This window comes from Zootoca vivipara, chromosome 4 (assembly GCF_965207765.1).
Source record: "Zootoca vivipara chromosome 4, rZooViv2.hap1.1, whole genome shotgun sequence".
Taxonomy (NCBI): Eukaryota; Metazoa; Chordata; class Lepidosauria; order Squamata; family Lacertidae; genus Zootoca; species Zootoca vivipara.
In genome coordinates this window covers 11,709,338-11,733,764 of record NC_142587.1, presented here as the reverse complement: position 1 = coordinate 11,733,764, position 24,427 = coordinate 11,709,338, and the positions used below count along the sequence as shown (strand labels likewise).

At 43.5% G+C, this 24,427-nt stretch overlaps 1 protein-coding gene across 2 annotated transcripts in view; it reads right to left on the bottom strand.

Annotated features, from left to right (window-relative positions):
* Positions 1-24,427, bottom strand: part of SLAIN1 (SLAIN family member 1) — a 35,055-nt gene that overhangs the window by 3,941 nt on the left and 6,687 nt on the right. Inside the window, exons 2-7 of one of the 2 annotated variants that reach the window (XM_035115664.3) lie at positions 22,059-22,198; positions 11,911-12,060; positions 10,385-10,540; positions 8,284-8,631; positions 3,370-3,525; positions 1,464-1,776 (exon numbers count right to left, since the gene is read on the bottom strand). In XM_035115664.3, the coding sequence (XP_034971555.1) occupies positions 1,464-1,776; positions 3,370-3,525; positions 8,284-8,631; positions 10,385-10,540; positions 11,911-12,060; positions 22,059-22,198 (1,263 nt within the window). The remainder of the gene's footprint in view (positions 1-1,463; positions 1,777-3,369; positions 3,526-8,283; positions 8,632-10,384; positions 10,541-11,910; positions 12,061-22,058; positions 22,199-24,427) is intronic. The other variant, XM_035115665.3, reaches the window with a different exon arrangement.

The following is a 24,427-nucleotide window of genomic DNA, read 5'->3' as shown; positions in this document are numbered from 1 at the left end:
TTCTGTTTAGTGGGTTGCAGACTAAGTTTATATTATTGCTGGCTTCCTTTTGCTTTAAAATATTCTTAAAAGAAGGGAGTGGGAAAGCACTTTTCTTATTCTTGCCCAGCCCTGCATGAGAGCAGAACAAGAGTAGGCCTAGTACAACACGCGACTCTCCAAGTAGGGTTGCCAGACTCAATAGAGGACAGGACTTCTGTGCCTTGAATTGCCCTGCTCTCATTTGAGTCTGGAAACCTTAAAGAGAAACCAGCAGACCCTTTGTTTAATTTCCAAGAGTCTGGCAACCCTACCTCCAAGCCAACTGCAGCCCACCAGCTTGGTTTGGGCAACTCTCTGCAGTCAGGCAGCAAAAAAGGAGAAAAAGTCTATTTCCCTCATAAATTACACATGGCAAAACGTAATTTATTTCTGAAGGATATAGAAAGTGTTACATGAAAGGGACTTCTTGCCTATTATTAAAGGCAGTTTCTCACTCCTTTTTTGCCTGTGGTAGGTGCTTATTTAAAGACTAGAAGAACCACCTGCTGGATCAGGCCAATGGCTCATCTCATCCAGCATCCTGTTCTCACATGGGCCAACCAAATACCTGTGGGGAAACACATATGTGGGACCTGAACACAAGAACATTCTCCTTTGCTGAGGTTTCCAGCCACAGCTAAATTTGTGGGGAGTGAATCCTCTAAAGTCTATACTTAGCCCTAGAAAAAGTGGTCATGTGAAGCTTGAACTATGGGTTCAGGTGGTGGCCAAGTGCATCCTTTTCAGGTACTCCATAAAGGCAGCCCTATGCATGTTTACTCAGAAGTAAGTTGCAACTTCTGAGTGAGGCACCCAGGTGGCGCTGTGGGTTAAACCACTGAGCCTAGGGCTTGCTGAACAGAAGGTCAGCGGTTCGAATCCCTGTGACGGGGTGAGCTCAGCGTTACTCGGCCCCAGCTCCTGCCAACCTAGCAGTTCGAAAGCACGTCAAAATGCAAGTAGATAAATAGGAACCGCTACAGCGGGAAGGTAAACGGCGTTTCCGTGTGCTGCTCTGGTTCACCAGAAGTGGCTTTGTCATGCTGGCCACATGACCTGGAAGCTATACGCCGGCTCCCTCGGCCAATAATGCGAGATGAGCGCGCAACCCCAGAGTCGGTCACGACTGGACCTAATGGTCAGGGGTCCCATTAGATCAATACAAGGAAAAGTATTGATCTACAACAGACTTGTTAAGTCACCAGCACTCTGAAAAAATAAGCTAAGGCTTATATTGGCCTATATCCATTTGATACCAGTTTAGCTCTCATGACTCTTCCAGAGAATCCTAGCTATTCCAGGGCCGAAAGTTCTCACTCAGGAGACATCCAGCCCCCTCCTGATAGCCTTACAGCTCTCCGGAGAGGGCCGATCGCTCAACTAGCTCTCCAGTTGCTGCATACATACACTCCAGTTTTTCCCTTTAGCAAGTCAACTCCTACCTTCGGATTGGCTGTGCAATTTTGCTTCTGGGTATGCTGCTCCCCCCTATAGCCAGGGAAGGCCTTGGGAGGCCACTGCGAGCTGCAATGCTGGCATTTGCAGTCTTGTTTGGCATCGGGATGCCTGTGTTGGAGTGTAGCTGTAAGTTGCCGGACAATGGTACACCACCACCACCAACACCGCTGCTGCTGCTGCTGCTGCTCCCTTGAACGGTTGGGCTGACATAGGCTGTGGCTTTGAGAGGCTGCCGAACCGATATTGGAAAGTGTCCCACACTGTGAACTCTGTGTTGAAGTTGCCCTGGAGAAGGAACTAGAGAAAGGGTGTGCAAAAAAAACAACAACACAAAAAACCCAAGGGGTTACAGGTCTGTGTGCCACAGATATCCACACACTCCTGAAGGCAACCCTAGACTTGTCAAAGTCCAAAAGATGGCTTCAGGCTGCAGTAGGCTAGAAAGAGACAAGGCTTTGTTCCACGTATATTGTTAATACTTCCTTGCTGTGTTTTGCTCAGAGCAGCATTTTGCCCTTACAAACCTCCAGTGGAGCAGGATAGGCTGAGAGATTGCAGATAGCCAATTACTAGGTTATATTGTTATATGACAAGTTTTATCTGTCATTTCGTTTTCTTTTATATACTGCCTTATGTCACGCAGGCTTCAACGTGCACCAATAAAAGTATTGTACTACAGTACATGAATTGAGAACCATTTATTTCCACTTCAGTAGAAGCCATGGGTGACTATCCCCCAGAAAACCCTGGGAACTGTAGCTTAGCAAAAGTGTGTACCTTGCAGAACTGCAAGTCACTTCATGCATCTTGCAAAGTGAACTGAAGTCCATGAAAAATTATGCCGCAAAATATCATGTTAGACTTTTAAGGTACCGCAAGGCGCTGCACTGCCTTTGCTACAATTCCCAGTGGAAGCAACTGTTGAAAACCTGTCCACTTCAGTTCTGTGCATCAATCTTAATCCTAACACTGGTTCCTTAAAGAATTCTGAATTCCTTCTGGCCAGTTCCAGCAAGTCAAATTCTTATTTAGCTAGAATTTTAAGCCAAACTGATGTAAATATCTGACACCCTTCAAAAATATTGTGAAGGTAGAACACTGCTACTCAATATCTTGCAACTTCAAAAAAACACATCCCCTCAGCTTCATGTTTCACAGCTAAAAAGTGACAGTACAGATTTAGCAGCACAATCTAAATTTGGCTTGGTACGAATTGTCACTAGGAATCAACGCTAACGCACCCAAGATTATTATGCAATTCTGCTCTCTGGTGGCATCAGCTGCTGTTTTGTTGCACCAAGTTGATGGATAAATCATACGGCAGCCTCAATACCCTTGAACTACCTTGTTTGGTTCTTTGGCTGAGGGGAAAGCTGTTTGAAAGTCACCTTCCAAAAGGCAGAGGAAGAGTGACAAAAAAGTGAAACCCCAAACAACACAGCATTGTTACCTTTAAAAAAAAAAGCGAGGGGCAAAATGGCACCAAACCACATTTACCTTCTCTCTATATTGTTTTTTTCTCTCTCTCAGAGAAGAATTTTGTGCCAGAACATTTTAACAGACTAATCAGTTTGGACTAATGTACCGTATACATTCCTTGTACGTTAAACAGAACCACGCCTGAACCTTGCCACCCCCAATCCTTTATAAAACTTAGTAACTTGTTCCTGACAAATGTGTAAAATGTTTTTTTTTAAGCCCGTGAACAATTTGGACCCTTTAGGAAGGAAAAAAAAAACAATTAAAATGGCTACAGCTTTTCTAAGCTATACACAAACGCAAGCTGAATGACCACTGCCCATGATTCATCCCAGAATACTGATTTAAAATAAAGCGCTGTACCCTGACAGCTTCCCATCCCACAATGAAATATAAAGATTTCACACTCACTGCAGGACTGTATTCTTGATATCCCGTTACCAGCTCCATGCAGATTAGAATCAAAGCTTAGGCTGTTCCTCACAGTGATGGGAGGGGCAGCACTGGTACTGAGGGTTGGGGTGCTGGGCATCCGAGCCAGGTTCGGCATGCTCCTTCGGAGCTTGTCTGTAACAAAGGCAAATCATTGTCACCATTGGGAACCGCCTGTGGTCAAGTCGCCTCTCACCAATGTCTCATAACATAAAAAAGAAACTCTCCTTGACTGGGCCCAAGGAGCGCTTAACGTGACATTCTGTCCTCAGCAATGGCAACTTCCCATTAGTTAACTTGCTGGCTAAGTAAGGTACTAAAGGCAACAGCCGCTCCGACTCTGTTTCCAGTATCTGATATCTGCAGATCCGCCGTCTTAAGAGCTGCAAGAAATTAAGTTAGGGCAAAATTATTTGAACATTGAAAAGTCGAAGGTACCTAGTTATATGTTGTTTTTGTATTTACATGAAAAACCATAAAAGTTATTGGGCAAAGTTCAAAGTACTGTCAACAGTGGAAGTGCTAGGCAAGAAACCTCCCCGGATGAAGGGTAGCTTCTCCTTTAGAATATGCTCATGCTACTTCAGACTCTTGATTATACTCCCAATAGAGCCATTGCCTGTATTGCTACAGCCACATATAAGCCTCTTTCCCAGGGATAGGGAATGTGTGGCCATCAAGACCCATTCTTGAAACATCTTAACTTTGGAAACTAAAGACTATAAACCTGCCTAGCACAACATAGGACCTCACCAAGTCAGATGCAGCCCACCAGGCCATGGACACGGGCTACACAACCATTCTGTTGTTCCAGCACCAGCCAGCCAACAGAACATGAGGTTTGTTGAGCCATCACACCGGGTAGGTCACCAAATTTGGCTTGGCGGGCCTTTTTCAGTTTTGCAAGTCAAAGGCAACATAGTATGTACATGACCAGCTGTACTGGGAGTGGGGGGAAGGGGGCTTCTCCTTCTCCTGCCTTTGTGATTCTGGCATTTCAGGGGGGTGGACTAGAAGACCCTTGAGGTCCCGTCAAACTCTCTGATTCTATGAAATGCCCACCTCCTGCCCAATCCTTCTCTTACCTCCATTTGTCATACTGCAGCTAGATTTAACCGCGTGCCAGAAGCTATTTGCCAAGAATGCAAAACTGCACACTGAGAACAATAGTATCTAGTTTACGCATGATTGCTTGAACCCAATATGCTGCTTTGTGACAAGACTTCCACTTACATAATGGAACTTCCTCCTCCTCTCCTCCCTCATGCAGCCTCTTGCACACATCAGGATCTTTTCCCGGGGGTTTGGGGGAACCTCAGGAGTAAATTTGGAGGGTGCCCAGTGAGAGGGAGTGAGGAGCCTCACTGCATGCGGAGTACACTGCTTGTGCAGCACTGGAAGCAACCCAATGTTAACTTTCCATAGAGATATTTGCTACAGTTGACCCCAATCGTAGTGACAATTAGCAGAGTGCAAAGGCATTAGCATGTGTTATTCAAGACCACCAATGGGGTGAGAAGGAAGATGATGAAGGAAAGGGAAGCCATGATAAGCTAAGTAAAGCCTCCATGTTCAGAGGCATTATACCACAGAGTAGTCGATGCTGGAGGGGAACAAAAAACTGCCTCCATGTCTTGTTCGTCCATTTCTAGAAGGACCTGCCTGGCCACTGATGGCAGGGATGGTCCTGTGGTGAATCCAGGTGAAGCCATCTGCTTCAAGCAGCACCATGAACATTGTGGGAGGAAATCCAGACTGGTATCTGAATGATGCTGCATGTGCCTGGTGATGCACAGGGAGGGGGCCAATTCAGGCAGCGAAATGCTTTGGCCTGACACCAACCACTGAGAGCAGAATGCTGGACCAAATGAACATACAGTCCAATTTAACAGATGTCTTCATAAGTTCTTATGGAAGGAAACAGGTGGGATAAGGAGAGAGAGAGAGAAGCAGGGTAAGGGGACAGGAAAAAACTGCTTCCAGAATGATGCCACTACGCTAGATTAATGTGGGATATAATGACAAAAAGAACAGCAATACTCCATGACAGACGATCAGATAGAAAAGGGAGATAAACCTATTTTCTTAGGACTACATTTGCAACATATTTAAACAGCTTCTGGGCGCTGATCACCGTGATCACTTACGGTGTATTTATTATTCATGCTTATTTTACATAGCTATTAACTTCTAATTAATAATATAGGTTCAGGGAACTGTTTCTACAGCAAGATATTCAGCATGTATAATGAATGTAAAACGATTGAGAAATAAGAAGAATGTTTAACGTTTACTTAGCGCTTTAGGGTGTTCAAAAAAACCGCCTTGCATCCATAATCACAGGAAATCTTTACAAAGCTTATATTATTATTATTCTCTGATTGCAGAGGGGTGCTATAGCAGCTGGCTTAAGCCTGCCTGATCCATTAACGGCAGAGGTAAAACTGAATTGGGGGGGGGGGAGGTGCTGGTTCAATGCTCAGCATCCAGGCTGTCTAAGTGTTGATGAAGCAGATGAAAGTCTGATGTGTGTTCACAGGCAGAAAGTGTACATCAGCACTTCCTCTAAAAACTCACTCAAATGTTCATCCTGTCCAGCCTACTGTATTCATTAAGATTCAATATAACAGAATTCTGGCATCCACCACCTTTGGGCGCATCCACAAATGAAATGCAGGTCCATAAGATACTGATCCTTCCCTTCTCAGGAATCATACCCAAAATCTTCCAACAGGTTCTTGATTACGACTAGATGAGTGTTACACTACTGCAAGCTTCCTCAACCTCGGCCTTCCAGATGTTTTGAGACAATTCCCATAATCCCTGACCACTGGTCCTGCTGGCTAGGGATCATGGGAGTTGTAGGCCAAAAACATCTGGAGGGCCGAGGTTGAGGAAGCCTGCACTACTGCATCCATATGTAATCAGGGCTCTACACTGTTCCCATTTTCACTAGCTGTTAAAAAAAAACCTGTTGAATTAAGAAGGGGGAAAATTAAATATGAATAAAAAAATGCTAAAATATTTAAAGTACTGAAATTGAATTGGGAAAAGTATGTTACATTGAGCAGCAAGTAAAGGAGGGAAGAGAAACATGGAAGCAAGATGGGAAGTCAACTTTTAAATTTGTATTAAAATTTGAATTAATTTGATGTTAATTTGTTAATTTTTTTGAAAAGCAACACAACATAATTGGCTATCAAAAAGCCTATTTTACTTCAGAAAGCATTCTCTTCTGTTTGGCAACCAGTATTAAGGAAGGCCAATTGCGTTGTGGCAGTTTCCAATGTGCACTGCTTAATGGGTGACATACAGTTAAGTCCTACTCTTTTAATGCTAAGCTTTTAATGTTTGATGGATTTCTGTATTTTAGAATTTCTGTTTTGTTGGAAGCCGCCCAGAGTGGCTGGGGGAACCCGGCCAGATGGGCGGGCTATAAATAATAAATTATTTATTATTATTATTATTATTATTATTATTATTATTATTATTATTATAAACTGATTGAAAGCAATGGATACTGGAGACCACACACTGACTCTGCCATTATATTTGAAAGGGGATTCATAAACTAAACCAAAGATGGCCAACTGGCAGACTTAATCTTGACTCTACAGCCTCCTGTCTTCTAATAATGGTATTGTAAAAGTTTAGATGACATAACCTTGATGGCAGAAAGTGAGGAGGAATTAAAGAACCTTTTAATGAGGGTGAAAGAGGAGAGTGCAAAATATGGTCTGAAGCTCAACATAAAAAACAACAACACTAAAATCATGGCCACTGGTCCCATCACCTCCTGGCAAATAGAAGGGGAAGAAATGGAGGCAGTGAGAGATTTTACTTTCTTGGGCTCCATGATCACTGCAGATGGTGACAGCAGTCACGAAATAAAAAGGCACCTGCTTCTTGGGAGAAAAGCAATGACAAACCTAGACAGCACCTTAAAAATCAGAGACATCACCTTGCCGACAAAGGTCCGTATAGTTAAAGCTATGGTTTTCCCAGTAGCAATGTATGGAGGTGAGAGCTGGACCATAAAGAAGGCTGATCGCCGAAGAATTGATGCTTTTGAATTATGGTGCTGGAGGAGACTCTTGAGAGTCCCATGGACTGCAAGAAGATCAAACCTATCCATTCTTAAGGAAATCAGCCCTGAGTGCTCACTGGAAGGACGGATCCTGAAGCTGAGGCTCCAATACTTTGGCCACCTCATGAGAAGAGAAGACTCCCTGGAAAAGACCCTGATGTTGGGAAAGATTGAGGGCACAAGGAGAAGGGGATGACAGAGGACGAGATGGTTGGATAGTGTTCTCGAAGCTACTAACATGAGTTTGACCAAGCCGCGGGAGGCAATGAAAGACAGGAGTGCCTGGTGTGCTCTGGTTCATGGGGTCACGAAGAGTTGGACACGACTAAATGACTAAACAACAACAAAAGTTTAGCTGACTATTTCCCTAGTAGGAAAAATGAAAGTGATTTATGATACAGGGATGGGAAAGCTCTGGCCTTTCAGGTGCTGACAAAATCCAACTCCCCTTAGCCCCAGGAAGCAACTGGGATGATAAGAGCTGTAGTATCACAACAACTGAAAGATCACAGGTTTTCCATCCCTGTTTAAAACAGTGAGTGATGTGACCAGCAAGAGAGGCAGAGACAGGGACAGACAGACACAGAGAATCTACACTTTAACATTTCACCTCTAAGTTATGACGACCAATTGGAGACCAATTTGTGGTCTCCATATTTCCAGCCTCCAGCCGCTGCCAAGAGAAGTGAATGCCGGCCAGGAATACAGAATTTGGCCAAAAGGAATCTGCCTCAAACTTAAAGATTCGGCGCCAGAAGGGCAAAATAAACCCATACGTCAGAAAATAGACAGCCAGCCAACCTTACCTCCATTAATCCTGTTTGGTTGTGGCTCAAGAGGATTTTGGGCTTGAGGAGAGTAACACTGTTGCTGCGGATAATTGTTTGAGGGGAAATATGGGGAAGTTGGGCTTCTTCTGCAGTCCCGTATACTGGAAAAAGTCTGTGAATGGGGAATTCCTCTTTGGAAAGGAGAGCAGCGGGTCAACCGAGGCTGTGGAGGGGGCAGGTGGTCGAATTCTTCCTCTTCGTCCTCAAGGCTGTAGCGATCAAATTCCTGGTCGCTGCTTGTCCCTTTCTTGCTCGAATGGAGAGAGACGCTGGAGCTGTTTCTCGATACAGATGCTGAAGTAGATGCATAATCTTGTCTCAGACCTGTTAAGTGTAAGGAAAAGGGCGAGGTGAGAGCCCCAAACGGTCAACATTTGTAATGACGTCACCCCTTCTGCAAGCGTCCACTTTCATATGGAAGGCATGGGTTCTGCAACTTATTCCCATGTCTACAAGATGCATGAAAACATAAGGCAAAATGTAGGTGCAGGCAAGTGGAAAGGGAAACTATGGAACACCAACTAGACACACACTGATTTTCACATCATATTCCGAAAGAGGGGAATGAATATGAAGTTCTTATTGAAGGCAGAGCACTATATGTGAACTGCATTATGAAGAGAGGCAGTCCTCAGGTAGGTTGATTAAGCAAATAACTAGCTCTGTGTGAACATACAACGTAATTCAACATAGTCCTGTGAAATGCATTAATATGAGGGATAAACCAAAAACATTCTTAGGCTCCCCTGCTGTGACACCCGATTATGGAACTCCCTGCACTGAAAATCCTGTACTCCAGAAGCAGGGAATCTCTAGACATCAAAGTGTTGGACTATAGCTTCTATCTTCCCTACCCATTAGCCATGCCGCCTGGTGCAGATGGCAGCTGGAGTCCAACAGACTCACCACAACCGCCTTAAATTCTATGTAATACTAGGGTGTTTTTTTTGTTTTTTGTTTACAAACCACTGGTTGCAAAGAGAATACATATCTATTCTGTGCAAACAGCTCCCTCAAAGCCATGTGGAGACTATGTCATAGTGACAAAACTGCAGAAAATAAATCTAAAGAGCATCATTTGAAATTCTCCAGATGATCTGGTCTTCTCCTTGTATCTTCTATCTTAAGCCTGCAGGATACCTTAGTTAGTCAATAGAGCTTGAGACTCTTAATCTCAAGGTTGTGAGTTTGAGCCCCAAGTTGGGCAAAAAGATTCCTGCATTGCAGGGGATTGAACTAAAAGACCCTTGTGGTCCCCTCTCTACAATTCTATTATTCCAACCTCCTTGAAATCTCCCCCCCCTTACTGTTCTGCTGCCACCTCCTTAATGCAATTGGCTGATCTGCTGTGATGTCACAGCAAGCCTTTACAGATACGGGTATAGGTGTGGTTCCTGCATTGCAAGGGGTTGGGCTAGAAGACCCCTGAGGTCTCTTCCAACTCTACAGATATAGGATTGTATGAAGGATCCCTCTGTAACCATCACCCATCATCACATACCCTAATGTCACAGAAGTCCTAGACAGCCCTGAGCAAAGTTGGTGAATTCTGAGGGGGAAACAGGAAAGCTTTGAATTCTAAGATCTTTAACAGCTTGTGCCAAATTAACCCCCTTTGTGTCTCTCCTTATGGCATGGGATTCTGAATGACAACTCCTTGACGCAGATCAGATGAGCACTTTCAGAGCCTTTCAAAGAAAATAAGATGGCATTTTCTCTTTGTGAACACAATTACCCGATAGCCCAGTTAGCTCCCCCTCCAAAAAAAAAATAAAAGGCTCCTTTTCTTCACAGTACTAAACATGATATATTACTCAACTACATTTAAGACTCATTCATACTAGGATTTTTTTTGGAGGGGGAACAGTCAAGTATAATAACTTGAAATCCAAACCAAAGCACCAACATGGTGGTGGTGGGGGGTTGTTTTTTAAAATACCATCCCATACAATGGCTTAGACATGCCTACAATCAAGTATTTTCCCTGAGGCATTCACATGCAGCTTTTAAAAGAAGTGGTGGCGGTGTGTGTGTGGGGCGCAGAGCAAAGGGAGAGGAAGGGCAGTTAATGACCTACTCTCTTCTTGCAGTCGAGCCATGATCTGGACGTCTGTGAGGTCTTGCAGTTTATATCCCATGGAGATGGAATCGTCTTCTAGTTCTGAGGTGCTCAGTTCACTGTCTATGGATGACGATGACTGGGGGCTGAGAGGGGAACTTCTAGAAACACAACCTGTAAAACAACAACACAGCAAACCCCTTAACTTTAAGCGACGTGCAAAAGCATCTACTTTTCAAGCAACGTTTCAAGTTTATATATCCAGCACTGCACTGGGAACAGGCTTCATCAACCGGCATGATGCTACATTCCATTATTTACTTTTACATTGTGAAGTGTCTCTCCTTCTGGTGGCCCCAAACATACACAGGGCAGACCCACATTATTGCCATTGCTTAGTAGTGTAGGTACTCCCTACTGTCACAGCCTGATGTTTCCACAGGCCATGGGCTAGAGCAGATCACGATAACTCTAAATAACAGCAGAGTGGGGGGACCCCATTGTTCAATGTAACATGGAAGCAGAAGCTGCCCTTGTTCCCCAGGGTGCATTCTGTGTGGATGGGTGGGAGAAAGGAATAATAAGAATTTTCCTATTCCTTGGGAAACAACATGAAGACAAAAGTAAGAGAACGAAAGGAAATGTATCCACGAAGCAGAATTTTTAATCTAGGTCATGGCATTGGCCCCAGTCCTGTGGGAGCAAACTAAGATGCAATGGGGACAGCCATATGAGTTTATACCCATGTTTCCCTCATTCACATACACCGTGAAGGAATGGGTAATTTTTTTCTGAATGTGAAAAGCAGTGCATGCACGAAGGCAGCTAAATCCTTTCGCTCTCCTTCAATATTCTTCCCCCCCCCATATTTCCACCCATCCTCCAATGTCTGCATTCAGAGCTGGGGTGGGCAAAAAGCTGCTTTGAATCAAGGCAGGCTGTAGGTGGAGAGGTCCCAGAGTGCTATCCGGTGCCCCAACCCATCAGTGGCATAGGCTAGCCGAGGTATTTGCAAGCCACCTGCCATTTTGTTTCCCTCAACAAAGAGGCACCGTGGAGCAGTGCAGGGAAGTCAAAATAGTGACTTCATCCCCACCTACCGCTGTTGTTCCATAAATCTGAGTCAAGATCATGGATAAGTAGGGAGGACCAACTCAAGTACTCGGAGGCCTTTCCCAGAGGCTCTTGACCAGTGTTTCCCAAACTTGGGTCTCCAGCTGTTGTGGGACTACAATTCCATCATTCCTGACCACTTGTACTGCTGGGGATGATGGGAGTTGTAGTCCCACAACAGCTGGAGACCCAAGTTTGGGAAAACCTGCTCTTGACCTTCAGCAACCGCCTCTCCATTCTTAGTATTGCCAGCAGCCCTGTTTCAAGCAGAAGAGTACAGAGAAGAAAGGCAGCAAGAGTATATTCCACAGCTCCCCCCTGTCATGCTTAGTTTGGCCTCTCAAAGCTACATATCTCAACACTGAACCAAAGTCAGCAGGAACTAGATAGGCCTTATTACAGTGCTATGTTAGTAAGAAAGAAAGCATTACCTGTTCTTTCAGGTGTTAATATTGCTTTATTGAAGGTTTTAGAGAAGGCAGGAGTGTTAAAGCCATTGCTATATGGAGTGAGCCTTGCAACAGGGCTATAGGGGAAAGCCAAGGAGACAGATGTAGAGAAGAGACTCCGCCATCGACTAGCTGTTAACAGACATGGTAAAGGAAGAGATGAGGTTATATTTGGAGCAGACTCTTGTCCATTAGGAAGTTAGGCATAAAAGGCTTAACAGCACAAATCTACACACATCTGCTCAGAAGTTAAGTCCTATTAAACACAACTTAGCCCCAGGTAAGGGTATAAATGATTACAGTTTCAGCTGCAGTAGACAAGAGAGAGAAAACAGCAGGTGTTCAAAGACAAAATAAATAAAGGTTATTAAAGACAGGATGTGACTCTCCAGAAACAGATTTAGAGTGCAATGTTTTTAATTTTTTGTCTTTCCCAGTACACAGCACTATTGATCATGTCAGCTATCTCAAGGCTTAAATGAAATGAACAAAATTGGCCCGCAATTAATTAAGTTTATTATGAATTGGAACTGCTATTTTCCTTACTGAAATAGTAAATGCTACAGAACAGATGCTGAGCTTACTGCATTTGTTTCTAGTATTTTGACAAGGTATTGTTGTAGAACAGATTTTAACTCAATATCTTATACAATAATAAATTGCTTTAATTTTGCATTTTTAATTGTTGTTGCCCACCTTGGTTGAAAGCAGAGTAATAAACTGAATTAATAAATCTGGATCATCACCTTGATTTTCTTTAAGTATATGGTGTAACAGATAATACATATGACATTTCTTTGTACAGAATATTACTGGGTGTGGTTAATTGGGACATAACTGAACTGAGAGTTAAGCTACAAGGCACACAGTAAAGTACAGGCTCCCTCATCAAGTGCTAAAAACAAACTTAATCCCCTTCATAAGCTTTTAAGCCATCAGACACAAATATTTTTTTTCCTTTTAACAACATGAAATTCCAAGTTACATAAGCATGAATATATTTAATGCATATCTGCATACTGTGAAGTAGACATATCTCCCATATCTATCAAATATGCAACATCAGAAAGCCTCAGAAATCTCACAGTCACATCCAGGGCAAGGCTTAAGGAATTTTTACATATACAGAAAATGATATTCAGAATAGGTTTCTTAAAAGTAGAATAAATTTCTCTATCTAAGAAAGCTAGTTGGTGTAATGGTTACAGCGTCAGGCTAGGACCAGGGAGACAAGGGTTCAAATGCTCATTTTGTCATGAAGCCCACCTTGGGCCAATCACCACCTGATAGAATTATCAAAGGAGGAAGGAGGAAGAACCAGGTACTGTATACCAATCTGGGAGGAACAGCAAGATAAACATGTAACAAAATATAGGAAAGAAAAACAGGGCAACATCCGTATTCACTACTCCTCCAGACACTGTTCTAGAAGTTCAAAATGTCATACAAATCACACACACCCCTTCACATGCTATCATGCTCTGTGAAGCATTAGCAAAACCTGCCATTAAGTTCATGACAGCTGTTGTTGGGCAACAAAATATTAATATGAAATCCAAAGAGAGATGTAACATTCCAGGTGTGAGAATCCGAGTCTTACAACTCTTTTTTAAAAAATGTATCTTCCATATTAGTGAACCTGATAGCAAGTCTTCAAGCAAAATTTGGCAGGGCTACAGGGTTCAGATTTAAAAGTAGTTGAACGTACTATTAATACCATCTATTATTAAAACAATAGGGTCAACCCCATGCATCAAACGTTAACATCCTATAGAAGACTCCTAGGACTTGCCACTGAAAGTTAAGTGATGTCCAAGAGTGTCAATCTCATATCATTTGGGTACCAACATTTTAAATGGGCATGCTTTCCTTGAAGTCCCACCTCATTCCAGGGCAGCAGACATCCCAGAATACACTGGGCATTCCCACTGTCAATACATTGCATTCAATGAGCCACAGACAACACAGATCTATGGAGTTCCTTGTTTTCTAAGCTTTGGTGCGGCAATCCCATAATGAGGCACATGATCACTGTAGTATTGGGCGCCACTTGTGTCTACAATCTACGCATGTCGAGACTCATCATGCTGAGCAAAGCACACTAGCAAAGCACAGCATCCCAGCCAGGTCTCCTGTTTTTAGAACTTGATCACAAGTCATAGAGGCCTCCTTTGACAAAATCAAGCTATTAAATCATGAGCTTTAATGACTAAATGAATTTTCCATAAATGCAAAATATATTTTAGGAACAAGCAGGCAGCTGCCACCTTAGAAGAAAACTCGAAGGAAGCAAAAGCTACAGTATACCTGTGATTTTAAAACCACTGGCAACATTTTGTACTTCTCATTATAAACCAGCAAAAGGAGGCAGACTTTAAAAGGCCTTTGTGATTCTCCTTTTAAACACAAGGCAGTTTTGTAACAGTGTGGTCATTTGCCAAGGCCAATTAATGGCCTGCATGCTCTCACCCACAGATGCAGTCAACAACGCAAGTGTAAGCCACATTCATTATTTTGCACAATAACTCCTGTGACAAGACTTGTCCTGAACAAAGCTACTGTTATTGCAGCTGTGACTCTTAAGAGCCACACTAAGAACACCACGTTTGTCACTAAGGAAATGGATGAGAGGGGTGAAAATGTATTCTAGAGCCATCAGCTGTTCTTCAGAGAGCGGCAAGACCCATCCTTCCTTGGCACAGAAAGTGGGGAAAGAGTGCTCATCTATTCTCATCCTTATAAATGCAACTGGAATAATTTGGAGGACTGTCAGCTCAGAAACACACAGACACACACATGCCAGATCGCTGGTTTTACATGATAAGGAGTTTGCAGTCCCAAACAATTAGATTGGCCCATGTACTAGATATCCATCCCGAAAGGTGCCAACCTCTCTGCTTTGATAACAAGGACCCCTCTGTTCACCAATGCTGCTCAAGTTCTTAGAAACGTTCTTGGGGATTGTTATATGGTGCAGTTAATTACAGCCAGATCCTGCACGTTTTGCAGCCCCTCAAGACATGCCCACTGCCCCACATGTCCACACGTCAGTGAAGGCACCTATCTCAGACTCAGTTCAGAACTTAACCCCAACTTTAACCACCTAAGAATCCTGGGCACTGGAGTTTGCTCCCAGCACCCTTATGAGACCCCTCACAGAACTACAATTCCCAGAGTACCCTGGGGAAGAGGGATTAACTGTGAAACCACTCTGCAAATTGTAGCTCTGAGAGTGGAATAGTGGGCCACCTAGCGATTCTCAGCACCCTTATAGTTATAACTACAGTTCCCAAAATTCTTTGGGGGAAGACACGATTGTTTAAAGGCATAGTGCAAATGGAGCCTGAAAAGGAAGTGGCCTGAAATGCTACACAAGGACAGGCTTTCCCCCCCTCCAAGTACCTGAAGACAGGCAGAAGTTCCAACAGTTGCCCACATCATATGAAGTCATGGAGTGTGGACCTCCCAGAAATCCCAAGATCTCCAGGTACTTGTGATAGAATGGTTCTTTGCTCACTTCACACTTTTGGGGGCAGGGCTTGATTGGCTAAAGAGGTGGCAGACAGGGTGAACAAGCTATGTGCTTTATACCTGATTGACCAATGGGTTGCCCAGAACAGCTATTAGCGAAATGATGGACATTCCCAAGTGTTTTTCCCCCCCATGGTAGAGAGAACACTGGGTTGCTGAGATGCAGATGACCCATTTGTGGGGTGCAGAGTAAATAAAAAGGTGTGAAACTGCAAGCATTGTGAGTGATAAAGGTTGTGCTCTGGACTGTGTTTCACCATTACCTTTGTTCCAGGTAAAGATAGTAAAACAGTCACTTCAGTTCCTCTGCATCCCTTCCTTTTTGCAAGCCAGCCTAGGAGCAAGGCAGGCTGCCCATGGATTTCACAACAAGGAAATGGGCAGGGAAATGAGGTTGTGTCCAGGAAGACTTAAGGCAGGAGGGACAGGCACACAGACAATGGAAAGAGTTCATTGTGCAGCTGCTCCATCCTCTCATTATTGCAGCCATGCACAATAATGATCCTGCCTGGTCACATCATGATTTCTGAGTTTGGAAGCATACACAGGCCTCACTATGTGTTTCCAGTCAAAATAAATAAATAAATAATTGTCCAGTAGCACTTTATAGACCAACTACGTTTGTTCTGGTATAAGCTTTCGTGTGATGCACACTTCTTCAGATATGTATTTCCAGGAAAACTTTCGTACGGTGAGCATTCGCACAACGGGGTGATGATTGCCATGATTTCCTATGGGAACATATTTAATCCATGCTTTCTGGCTCAAACAGCTGAAGCCAATCACCAAACAAAGGGAAAACGGATTTGTCCAATCTCCCTCCCTCCCTCCCTCCATGGTTTCTGCCCGAAATAAATAGCCAGAGCTTGCCTATTTGAATCATCCATTTGTGTAGCAAGGTTTGGGCAACCCAGCCAGATGGGTATAAATAATAAATTATTATCATTTGTGCTTTGATAACTGAGTTTCCACAATGTGCCCCAACCCAACCCCATATAAAGGAAAAGGGCAAATGCAAAAACAACCATTCCCCTCAAAGAGTTCCCTCACTTTCAAGATGCACAGAAAACCTTGCTGCACTGACTTCTACTAAGTCAACATTTGATGTGAAGTGATAGTGCAGCTCAAGCGTGGAGGCTTAAAAAATGAAAATATAACTTACAGAGGCACTTGGGCCAGACAGAAACAAGAGAAAACAGATCAAGAGCCTTTCCTTCTGTGTCTGATATGATCTAGCTCCTATAGAAGAGTCATTTCTCAGAGGAAGCACAAGTCACATAATTCCCTAAAGCAAGTATGCATGTCACATAAGAACGTAAGGAAAGTCTACCGTATCAGGTCAATGGCCCATCTAGTCCAACATCCTGTTTTCATGGTGGCCAAACAGATGCCTATGGGAAGCCCGCAAGCAGGGCCCAAGCACAAGAGCATCCAACAACTGTGTGCTCTTTTTGTATGTGCTATATTTTCCTTTTTTCAAAAAAAAGGGGGGGACAAATTATGGGTTCTTGTTTGAAAATTGAAACCTATATAAGGATAATTTATTTTCTTTCCGTTAGTCCTAGAATTCCAAATCCCCCTAAGTTGCTCAAATTGTTAGGCAACTGGGCAAATTTTATTTTTATACCCCTTCATTGATCAACTAATTTTTTTTTCTTGTGAACTGCCCTGAGATCTTTTGATGAAGGGTGGTATATAAATCTTATCATCATCATCACCGTCATCACCACCACAAGCATTACTGCCTCCGACTGTGGAGGAAGAGCATAGCCTTCATGGCAAATCTTGACCAACAGCCTCATCCTCCATGACCAAATCCTCTTTTAAAGTCATCCAAGTTGGTGGCCGTTGCTGCTTCCTGCAGGAGTGAGTTCCATAGTTAAACTAGGTGCGACATAGTAATTTCTTTTACCTGTTCTGAATCTTCTAACATTCAGCTTCACTGCATGTTCATAAGCTCTAGTGTTCTGAGAGAGATAAATCAATCCACTGCAGATGGTGACAGCAGTCACGAAATTAAAAGATGCCTGCTTCTTGGGAGAAAAGCAATGACAAACCTAGACAGCATCTTAAAAAGCACAGACGTCACCTTGCCCACAAAGGTCCGTATAGTTAAAGCTATGGTTTTCCCAGTAGTGATGTATGGAAGTGAGAGCTGGAGCATAAAGAAGGCTGATCGCCGAAGAATTGATGCTTTTGAATTATGGTGCTGGAGGAGACTCTTGAGAGTCCCATGGACTGCAAGAAGATCAAATCTATCCATTCTGAAGGAAATCAGCCCTGAGCGCTCACTGGAAGGACAGATCCTGAAGCTGAGGCTCCAATACTTTGGCCACCTCATGAGAAGAGAAGACTCCCTGGAAAAGACCCTGATGTTGGGAAAGATTGAGGGCACTAGGAGAAGGGGATGACAGAGGACGAGGTGGTTGGACAGTGTTCTCGAAGCTATGAACATGAGTTTGACCAAACTGTGGGAGGCAGTGCAAGACAGGAGTGCCTGGCGTGCTATGGTCCATGGGGTCACGAAGAGTCGGACACGACTAAACAACAAATCAATCCACTTTCTCCATGCAGTCAATCATGATATTTGGATGAACTGTGTCTGGACCACCTCTGAACAAGAGTCCAGAGGGTGGGTGGCATCACAAAGGACAGGGCAACAACTTCACACAAATAAGCAACCTCACAACAGCTGGAATTTACCATATGGCAGACCCAACGTTCTACTATGATTAGGGGCCAGCAATCCGGCCTCCCGAGAAGGACTGCTCTTTTCTTCTGTTGCCAGTCCAGCAGATGGAAAAGGTGTGCAGAAAGCACAATCTGGGGAACATAACTTGCAGAATTTATTCCCCCTCCCCCTCCTGATAAAATTAGCACTGACTTGTCAAGGGCAAGTTAGTCCCTAGGGCTGTTTCTCACTGGCACTTTCCTGGGTGCATCTTTTGAATGAGGAAGCAGAAGAAGAGAAACAACAAGCCATACCCAAGAGCAATTAAAGTCAGTGATATATAGAAAGAGACTGTAAATGCGTGTGAAGCCGCTGAAATATGGATTTGTGCTGATGGCTTGTTGTTGCTAGCAAGACAGCTGATGAAACCATTGCCATCGTTATGAAACCTCTGCACAAAAACTCAGTGAAACACAGTAAGAATGTCACCCAGTCCAACCCCTGTTATGCGGGAATAATATGAAATAAACTTTCGATCAGTAAAAAATAAGTCACAGAATAGGAATGGAAACATGTCCTTATAATCCTAAGAACATTAGACTACTGACTCACACCAGGTCCACCTATTTGTCTTTCTTGACCCACTACTGTCCACTCAGCTAGGAAATAATAATAATAATAATAATAATAATAATAATAATAATAATAATAATAATAATAATAATAATTTATTATTTATACCCCGCCCATCTGGCCAGGTTCCCCCAGCCACTCTGGGCGGCTTCCAACAAAACATTAATATACAGAAACAAACATTAAAAGTTCCCTAAACAGGGCTGCCTTAAGATGCCTTCTAAAGGTCTGGTGATTGTCGTTCTCTTTGACCTCTGGTGGGAGGGCATTCCACAGGGCGGGTGCCACTACCGAGAAGGCCCTCTGCCTGGTTCCCTGTAACTTGGCTTCTCGTAGCGAGGGAACCGCCAGAAGACCCGCGGCGCTGGACCTCAGTGTCCGAGCTGAATGATGGGGGTGGAGACGCTCCTTCAGGTATACTGGACCGAGGCCGTTTAGGGCTTTAAAGGTCAGCACCAACACTGAATTGTGCTGGGAAACGTACCGAGTCCTCCAGGCTGTCCAGAAGACTCTTCCATCATCTACAACCTGCTCTTTACGTGGAGACACCAGAGATTGAACTTGGGACCTTGCATATGTTCTACCACTGAGCTGCAGCACCTCCATTTATTTCTGCATTGCATTTGGTTCTCCAAGAACTGCAGTTTCAGACAGAAGGTGCAGAAAGAAGAGTCTAGGGAGGCTGATGTAAACCATCAACTAATGACGACTGAGAGGACTTCCAAATATGCCCTGCAAGTTCCTTCATGATACTCTCCTCCACCAACTTTTGCCATTTGCTTAGTGTGGCCGAAAATGCCCACGTTATGTAACCTCACAGCTGCCTTTTCCAAAGAACATTTTTGACAGAGGAACCAAACGCAGTTGAGACCTGCAGCCAAATGTCTTGGTGATTACTTCAAATCAATATGTTGAAATTCAGTACCTCCAGAGCTTGCATGACTCTTCCATCTTCCCCCCGCCCTCAGACAGTACATAGAGTTTCTTCTCGCTAGCTTGCCATTCTGCTTCCCAATTATCTACTTCCTACGGGCCCTTATTTCTCAGTACTGCTCAATCTGTTGTTCTGCAGCTGCCCTGGAGGTCCTTATTCCTGAAACCTCCAACTCTGGGACCCTCTCCCCACTTAAACCCTCCTGCACATAGCATTCAACCTTTCCCAGGGCTAGACCCCCATGTGAGGTTTTAAACCTACCAACTATAGCTTCCCTTACAGCAGACACATACTGTCAGCTCAGTCACTGCTTAGAAAGAAAGGGTGGGTGGCAGGTACCAGGCAAGATATTGTCTTGCTATGGATAGATACACAAAGGACAGGTTGCGCTTTCAAAGGACATGGAGCTGCCACACAAGAATTCCTGAAGTGGCTCAACAATTGCCGCGTGCGACAGATATCACAGGAAAAATGACCCTCTCACAACAAACACTGTAGTGGTACATGCTTGTTGCTTATAGCCACCTCCTGACTGTCAGTATTTTTGCAAGAGGGATTCAATCACATAACATAAATTTAGGTTTGTGCAATGAAAGCACCAGATGTTCCTTTTTATTCATTATCGTTTGTGCTCATGGTGGTGTTGGAGCTGTTTTGTGCAATCCTGCTTTCAATTCTGTTCCATGCCTGCTGATGGTTTGGGGCAGACGTACTGCTTTGTTTCCAAATTGGGGCACATCCTGTCAATTCCTGCTAAAATTCTGTACTGTTTCAGACCATAAATGTCCAGGGTTGGGCCGGGGTGTGTGCGTTGTTCTCCTTTTGTTGCACATTATAGCAGAAGAGTGCCCCGCCAGAGGCAGTAACATTAGGGAAGCATTGTAGAACAGCTAAGAGAATCCACTACAAATGCACTATTATTTTATGAACGACACACTGCAGAATACACTTGCCAAAAAAAAGAACAGCCACCAGTCTGAAGGGGCCCAGACTCCTTCATGTGCTCAGTTCATTGGGCCATTGCAGAATAAAATTAAGATACTATCATGCTCTCTCACACACAAAGCCAAGTATTTGGCAAGTTTCATGCCAGAATATACTTTCAGTAACGAAAGCAAGACCATTTCCCCCTTTCTTAAAAACAAGTTCTCAAGAGATTAACATGTGTTCATCCCTCATTTGGTTCCGAAACCGCAGCATCCTGAGGCAAAAGTAAAACACAGACTGTTGAAATAAACATGACATGGGGAAACAAACTCCTGAGTGTTATTAAAGCATATGATAGGTTTGGAACAACTCTCTCAGGTGCTGCAGAAAAACAAAGGAAATGATAAACGAGAAGTCAACTGACAAGTTTCACAGGGAATTTTGAAAGTGAACTGATCTTCAATTCATTAGAAAAATTATTTCTGTTGGGAAATCTGGCCGGTTTTACTTAATGAACTCTTGTTTTATGAAGAGTTATGGCTATAAATGTGTTTAGCTCTTTTAGTGTTGTACGCGACTACAGTTGCAATCCTGTATACACTTACCTGCGAATAAGTCTTACTTAACTCAGTGAGGCCTACTTCTGAGCAGATATGTATAGGCTGTAAAGAATAGGGTTTAGCAGTTTTCATTTTTAAAACCACCACCACCACCACAAAACTATTAATGAACCCACTGACATTTTCGGCATCAGCATTTGCTCAACATACACACACACACACACACACACGGGATATTCTGGTAGTCCAGCATGTGTGTTTATTTCTATTAAAATTATCTATATTCTACTCTTTAGGGTAATTTGCCACCCCCACCAAAGAAACCCTGTCTTTAAAAAACAGATACCAATTGAACAAGGAATCAGATTAAAACATATACAAAGTCAGCAGTAAAAAAATCAATACAATGTTGTAGCTTTGTCAGTGCAGATATGATAAACCCACCTTCTTCCCAATATACTTTCAGTGAGGTGGGGGTATCTGGATGGTAGGCAGCTGGTGTCTGGATGCAGACACTCATGTACAAGCTAATTGAGGGTATATAAGAACAAGAGGTGTACATGCAAATGTACATCACATTGAAAGCAAAGAAGCACATCCTTATTTAGATGTGCATCTGATTTTAGGACATAAATCCCCAAACAAGGAAATCTGGGACACTGCAGAGTTCCCATAAATATTTGAGACTGTGGGGCAGAAAGCCCTGAATAAATCCCTACTTTGGCGGTTTTCAATGTGTAGGCCTCAGAAATATAGAACACCTTGCACACAGACAATCTTTTATGCTGCTACTCAACTGGACCAGCCTAAAACCAGTAGGAACAGATTCTCTGAGAAAGCAATGGAAACACAATGATTTAAAAACCAAAGCTACCTTGTTCCAACCTGAAGCACAGAGAGCGTTTTGCAGCTTCCATCTCAGGGCTTGGATTATCTAGAACATGGCGACACCACTGCAAAGGGGTCAGTGATTTTTCTTGGGGTACGATGCTCTTTGTTGGTGCAACATACAACCTAAATAGAATCAAAGAGAAGCTTTAGCACAACACATAAATTTGATGCTTCTAATGGAAGATGTACAGCACTACAAAAGCAGAGACGGTGGCGTATCTCAAATTGAGATTAAATAATAATTAATAATAATAATAATAAAATGTATTCTCATTCTAACTGGTTTATAATTACTATGTTTGGAGTGTGCAGCCTTAAAAGCAAGCCTCAAATAGGTCCAGAACTGTATCTAAAGAACAAACTACAGTCCTATTTAGTGGTCACGTACATCGAGTTAAACATCCCTGCCCCAACCTGGTACCTTCCAGATGATGTTAGAACGCCCATCATCTCCAAACATTGGCCATGCTGTCTGAGGCTGTCTGGGAGTGGAGTACAATGTCATCTACAGGGCGCTAGGGTTAGGAAGGATGGTTGAGCCACAGTGAAATCCAGTTTTCAGCTAAGCACATAAAACATGTTGGTATAATCTGAGAGTTCAGAAAGTTCTAGAATACTGAAGTCCATTCTAGATGTTAATTTCCTATTTGTGCAATTTACTGGAAACACAATTCTGTTCTTACCTTTTAGTCCCCCATCTGAGACTGCTACCCTTTTCAGAGTGCATATCGCGAGTCCCTCTAACTGAAGAACAGTAAGCCTGCGATGTGCCTCTGGAGTGTGAAGGAGCATATTCAACATCTAATAATAGCTCCTCTCGCCATATTCTTCCGAGTGAAGAGTTGCTTGTTATGGATTTCAACATAGGTAAGCAGACAGAAGCTTTTCAATACCTTGGGTGCCATCCAGAGAAAGTTAAGCACTCTTAACTTGGACAAAAACAAGTTAAGCATTCCTCATGAGTTTTTGTACAGATCACATGGCCATAACCCCGGGTTCATGTCCAAGTATATACTAGACAGGGAACTGCAGCCAATCTTAACTCAGGAGAGGTTAAAGAATCACATGGCTAGAAGGGAAAGGTCATCTAATTTAACCCCCATGCAGGGAATTCCACTTCTACAGCATCCGTGTCAGAGGCAAAGGCCTCTATTTCAAAAACCTCTAATGCGTAAGAGTCTACCATCTTCTGAAGACAGTCTGTTCCATGGTTGAACTTGTACCCCAGGAAGTTCCTCCTAACATTTTGTGGAAATCCTCTTTCCTTGTAAATTGGACCTGTTGGTTTGGGTCCTATTTTTCTGAAGCAACACACACACACACACACACACACACACACACAACTTGCTCCATCCATGTGAAAGCCCATCAAATATCACATCGCTTCTCAATTGACTTGTGATTTTACTACCCTAGATTAAAGTCAACTCCATCTTGCCATCTTGTTGTGGAGTGGTTTTGGGGTAGGTGGGTGGGTTCAGAGGAAGATTCCCCTTTTCCACGAACCCCCTTTCCATGAACCATACAACTGGGTGTTGCAAACAATGAAGGAAACGCTGAACTCTGTCAACACTAACACTTTAAGAACGAAGGTCAAATGTGGCCCTCCAGAAATCTCGGTCCTAACTCCTCCCTGGCGCTGTTTTGCACACTCCTTGAGCATGCTTGCCACACTAAAATGCATGTTAGAACTCTCCTGGCAGCTGTCATAAGGATATTTGGAATGAGGCATCAGTAATACGTGGATGACACCCAGCTGTCTCTCCAATCCATTGGAATAAGGAGAGGAGGTTGAAGTGCTAGACTGCTCCTTGGAGGCAGTAATGGGCTGGGTACAGGCCAATGAACTGAAGTGGAAGCTTGAAGAGGCAGAGGGGTTATGCATTCCAGGTTCTTAAGTCCAGGAGGGAGATGGCTTCTCCTGGGCAGGTTATACTCCCCTGGATGGAGCAGGTTCATAGCTTGGGGTGCTCCTGGATCCAACAGTGTTACTGGACTGGGCAGGCTCAGTGGCTAAGCACACCTGTTTCCATCTCCAGCTGGTTTGCCAGCTACAGAGATTGCCACTGTTCTCCATGCTCTGATAATTTACAGACTGCACTATTGCAATGCAATTGGACCCCCAAGGATGTACTCTACAGGGAGCTGACTTCAGGAACCAGGTTCATTGGCAGACCAACTCTGAACTCTGTGTTGCAGAGTCGACTGCAAACACAACATGAAGGCTGGCAACATTAATATTGCAATGTGGGAATCCTTTGCAGATGACTGTAGTGCTTGGAGACAATCAGTTAGGTTGTGTATCAGTGACCAGAGAAGGAATGACTGTTGGGAGGAGCACAGCAAGAATAA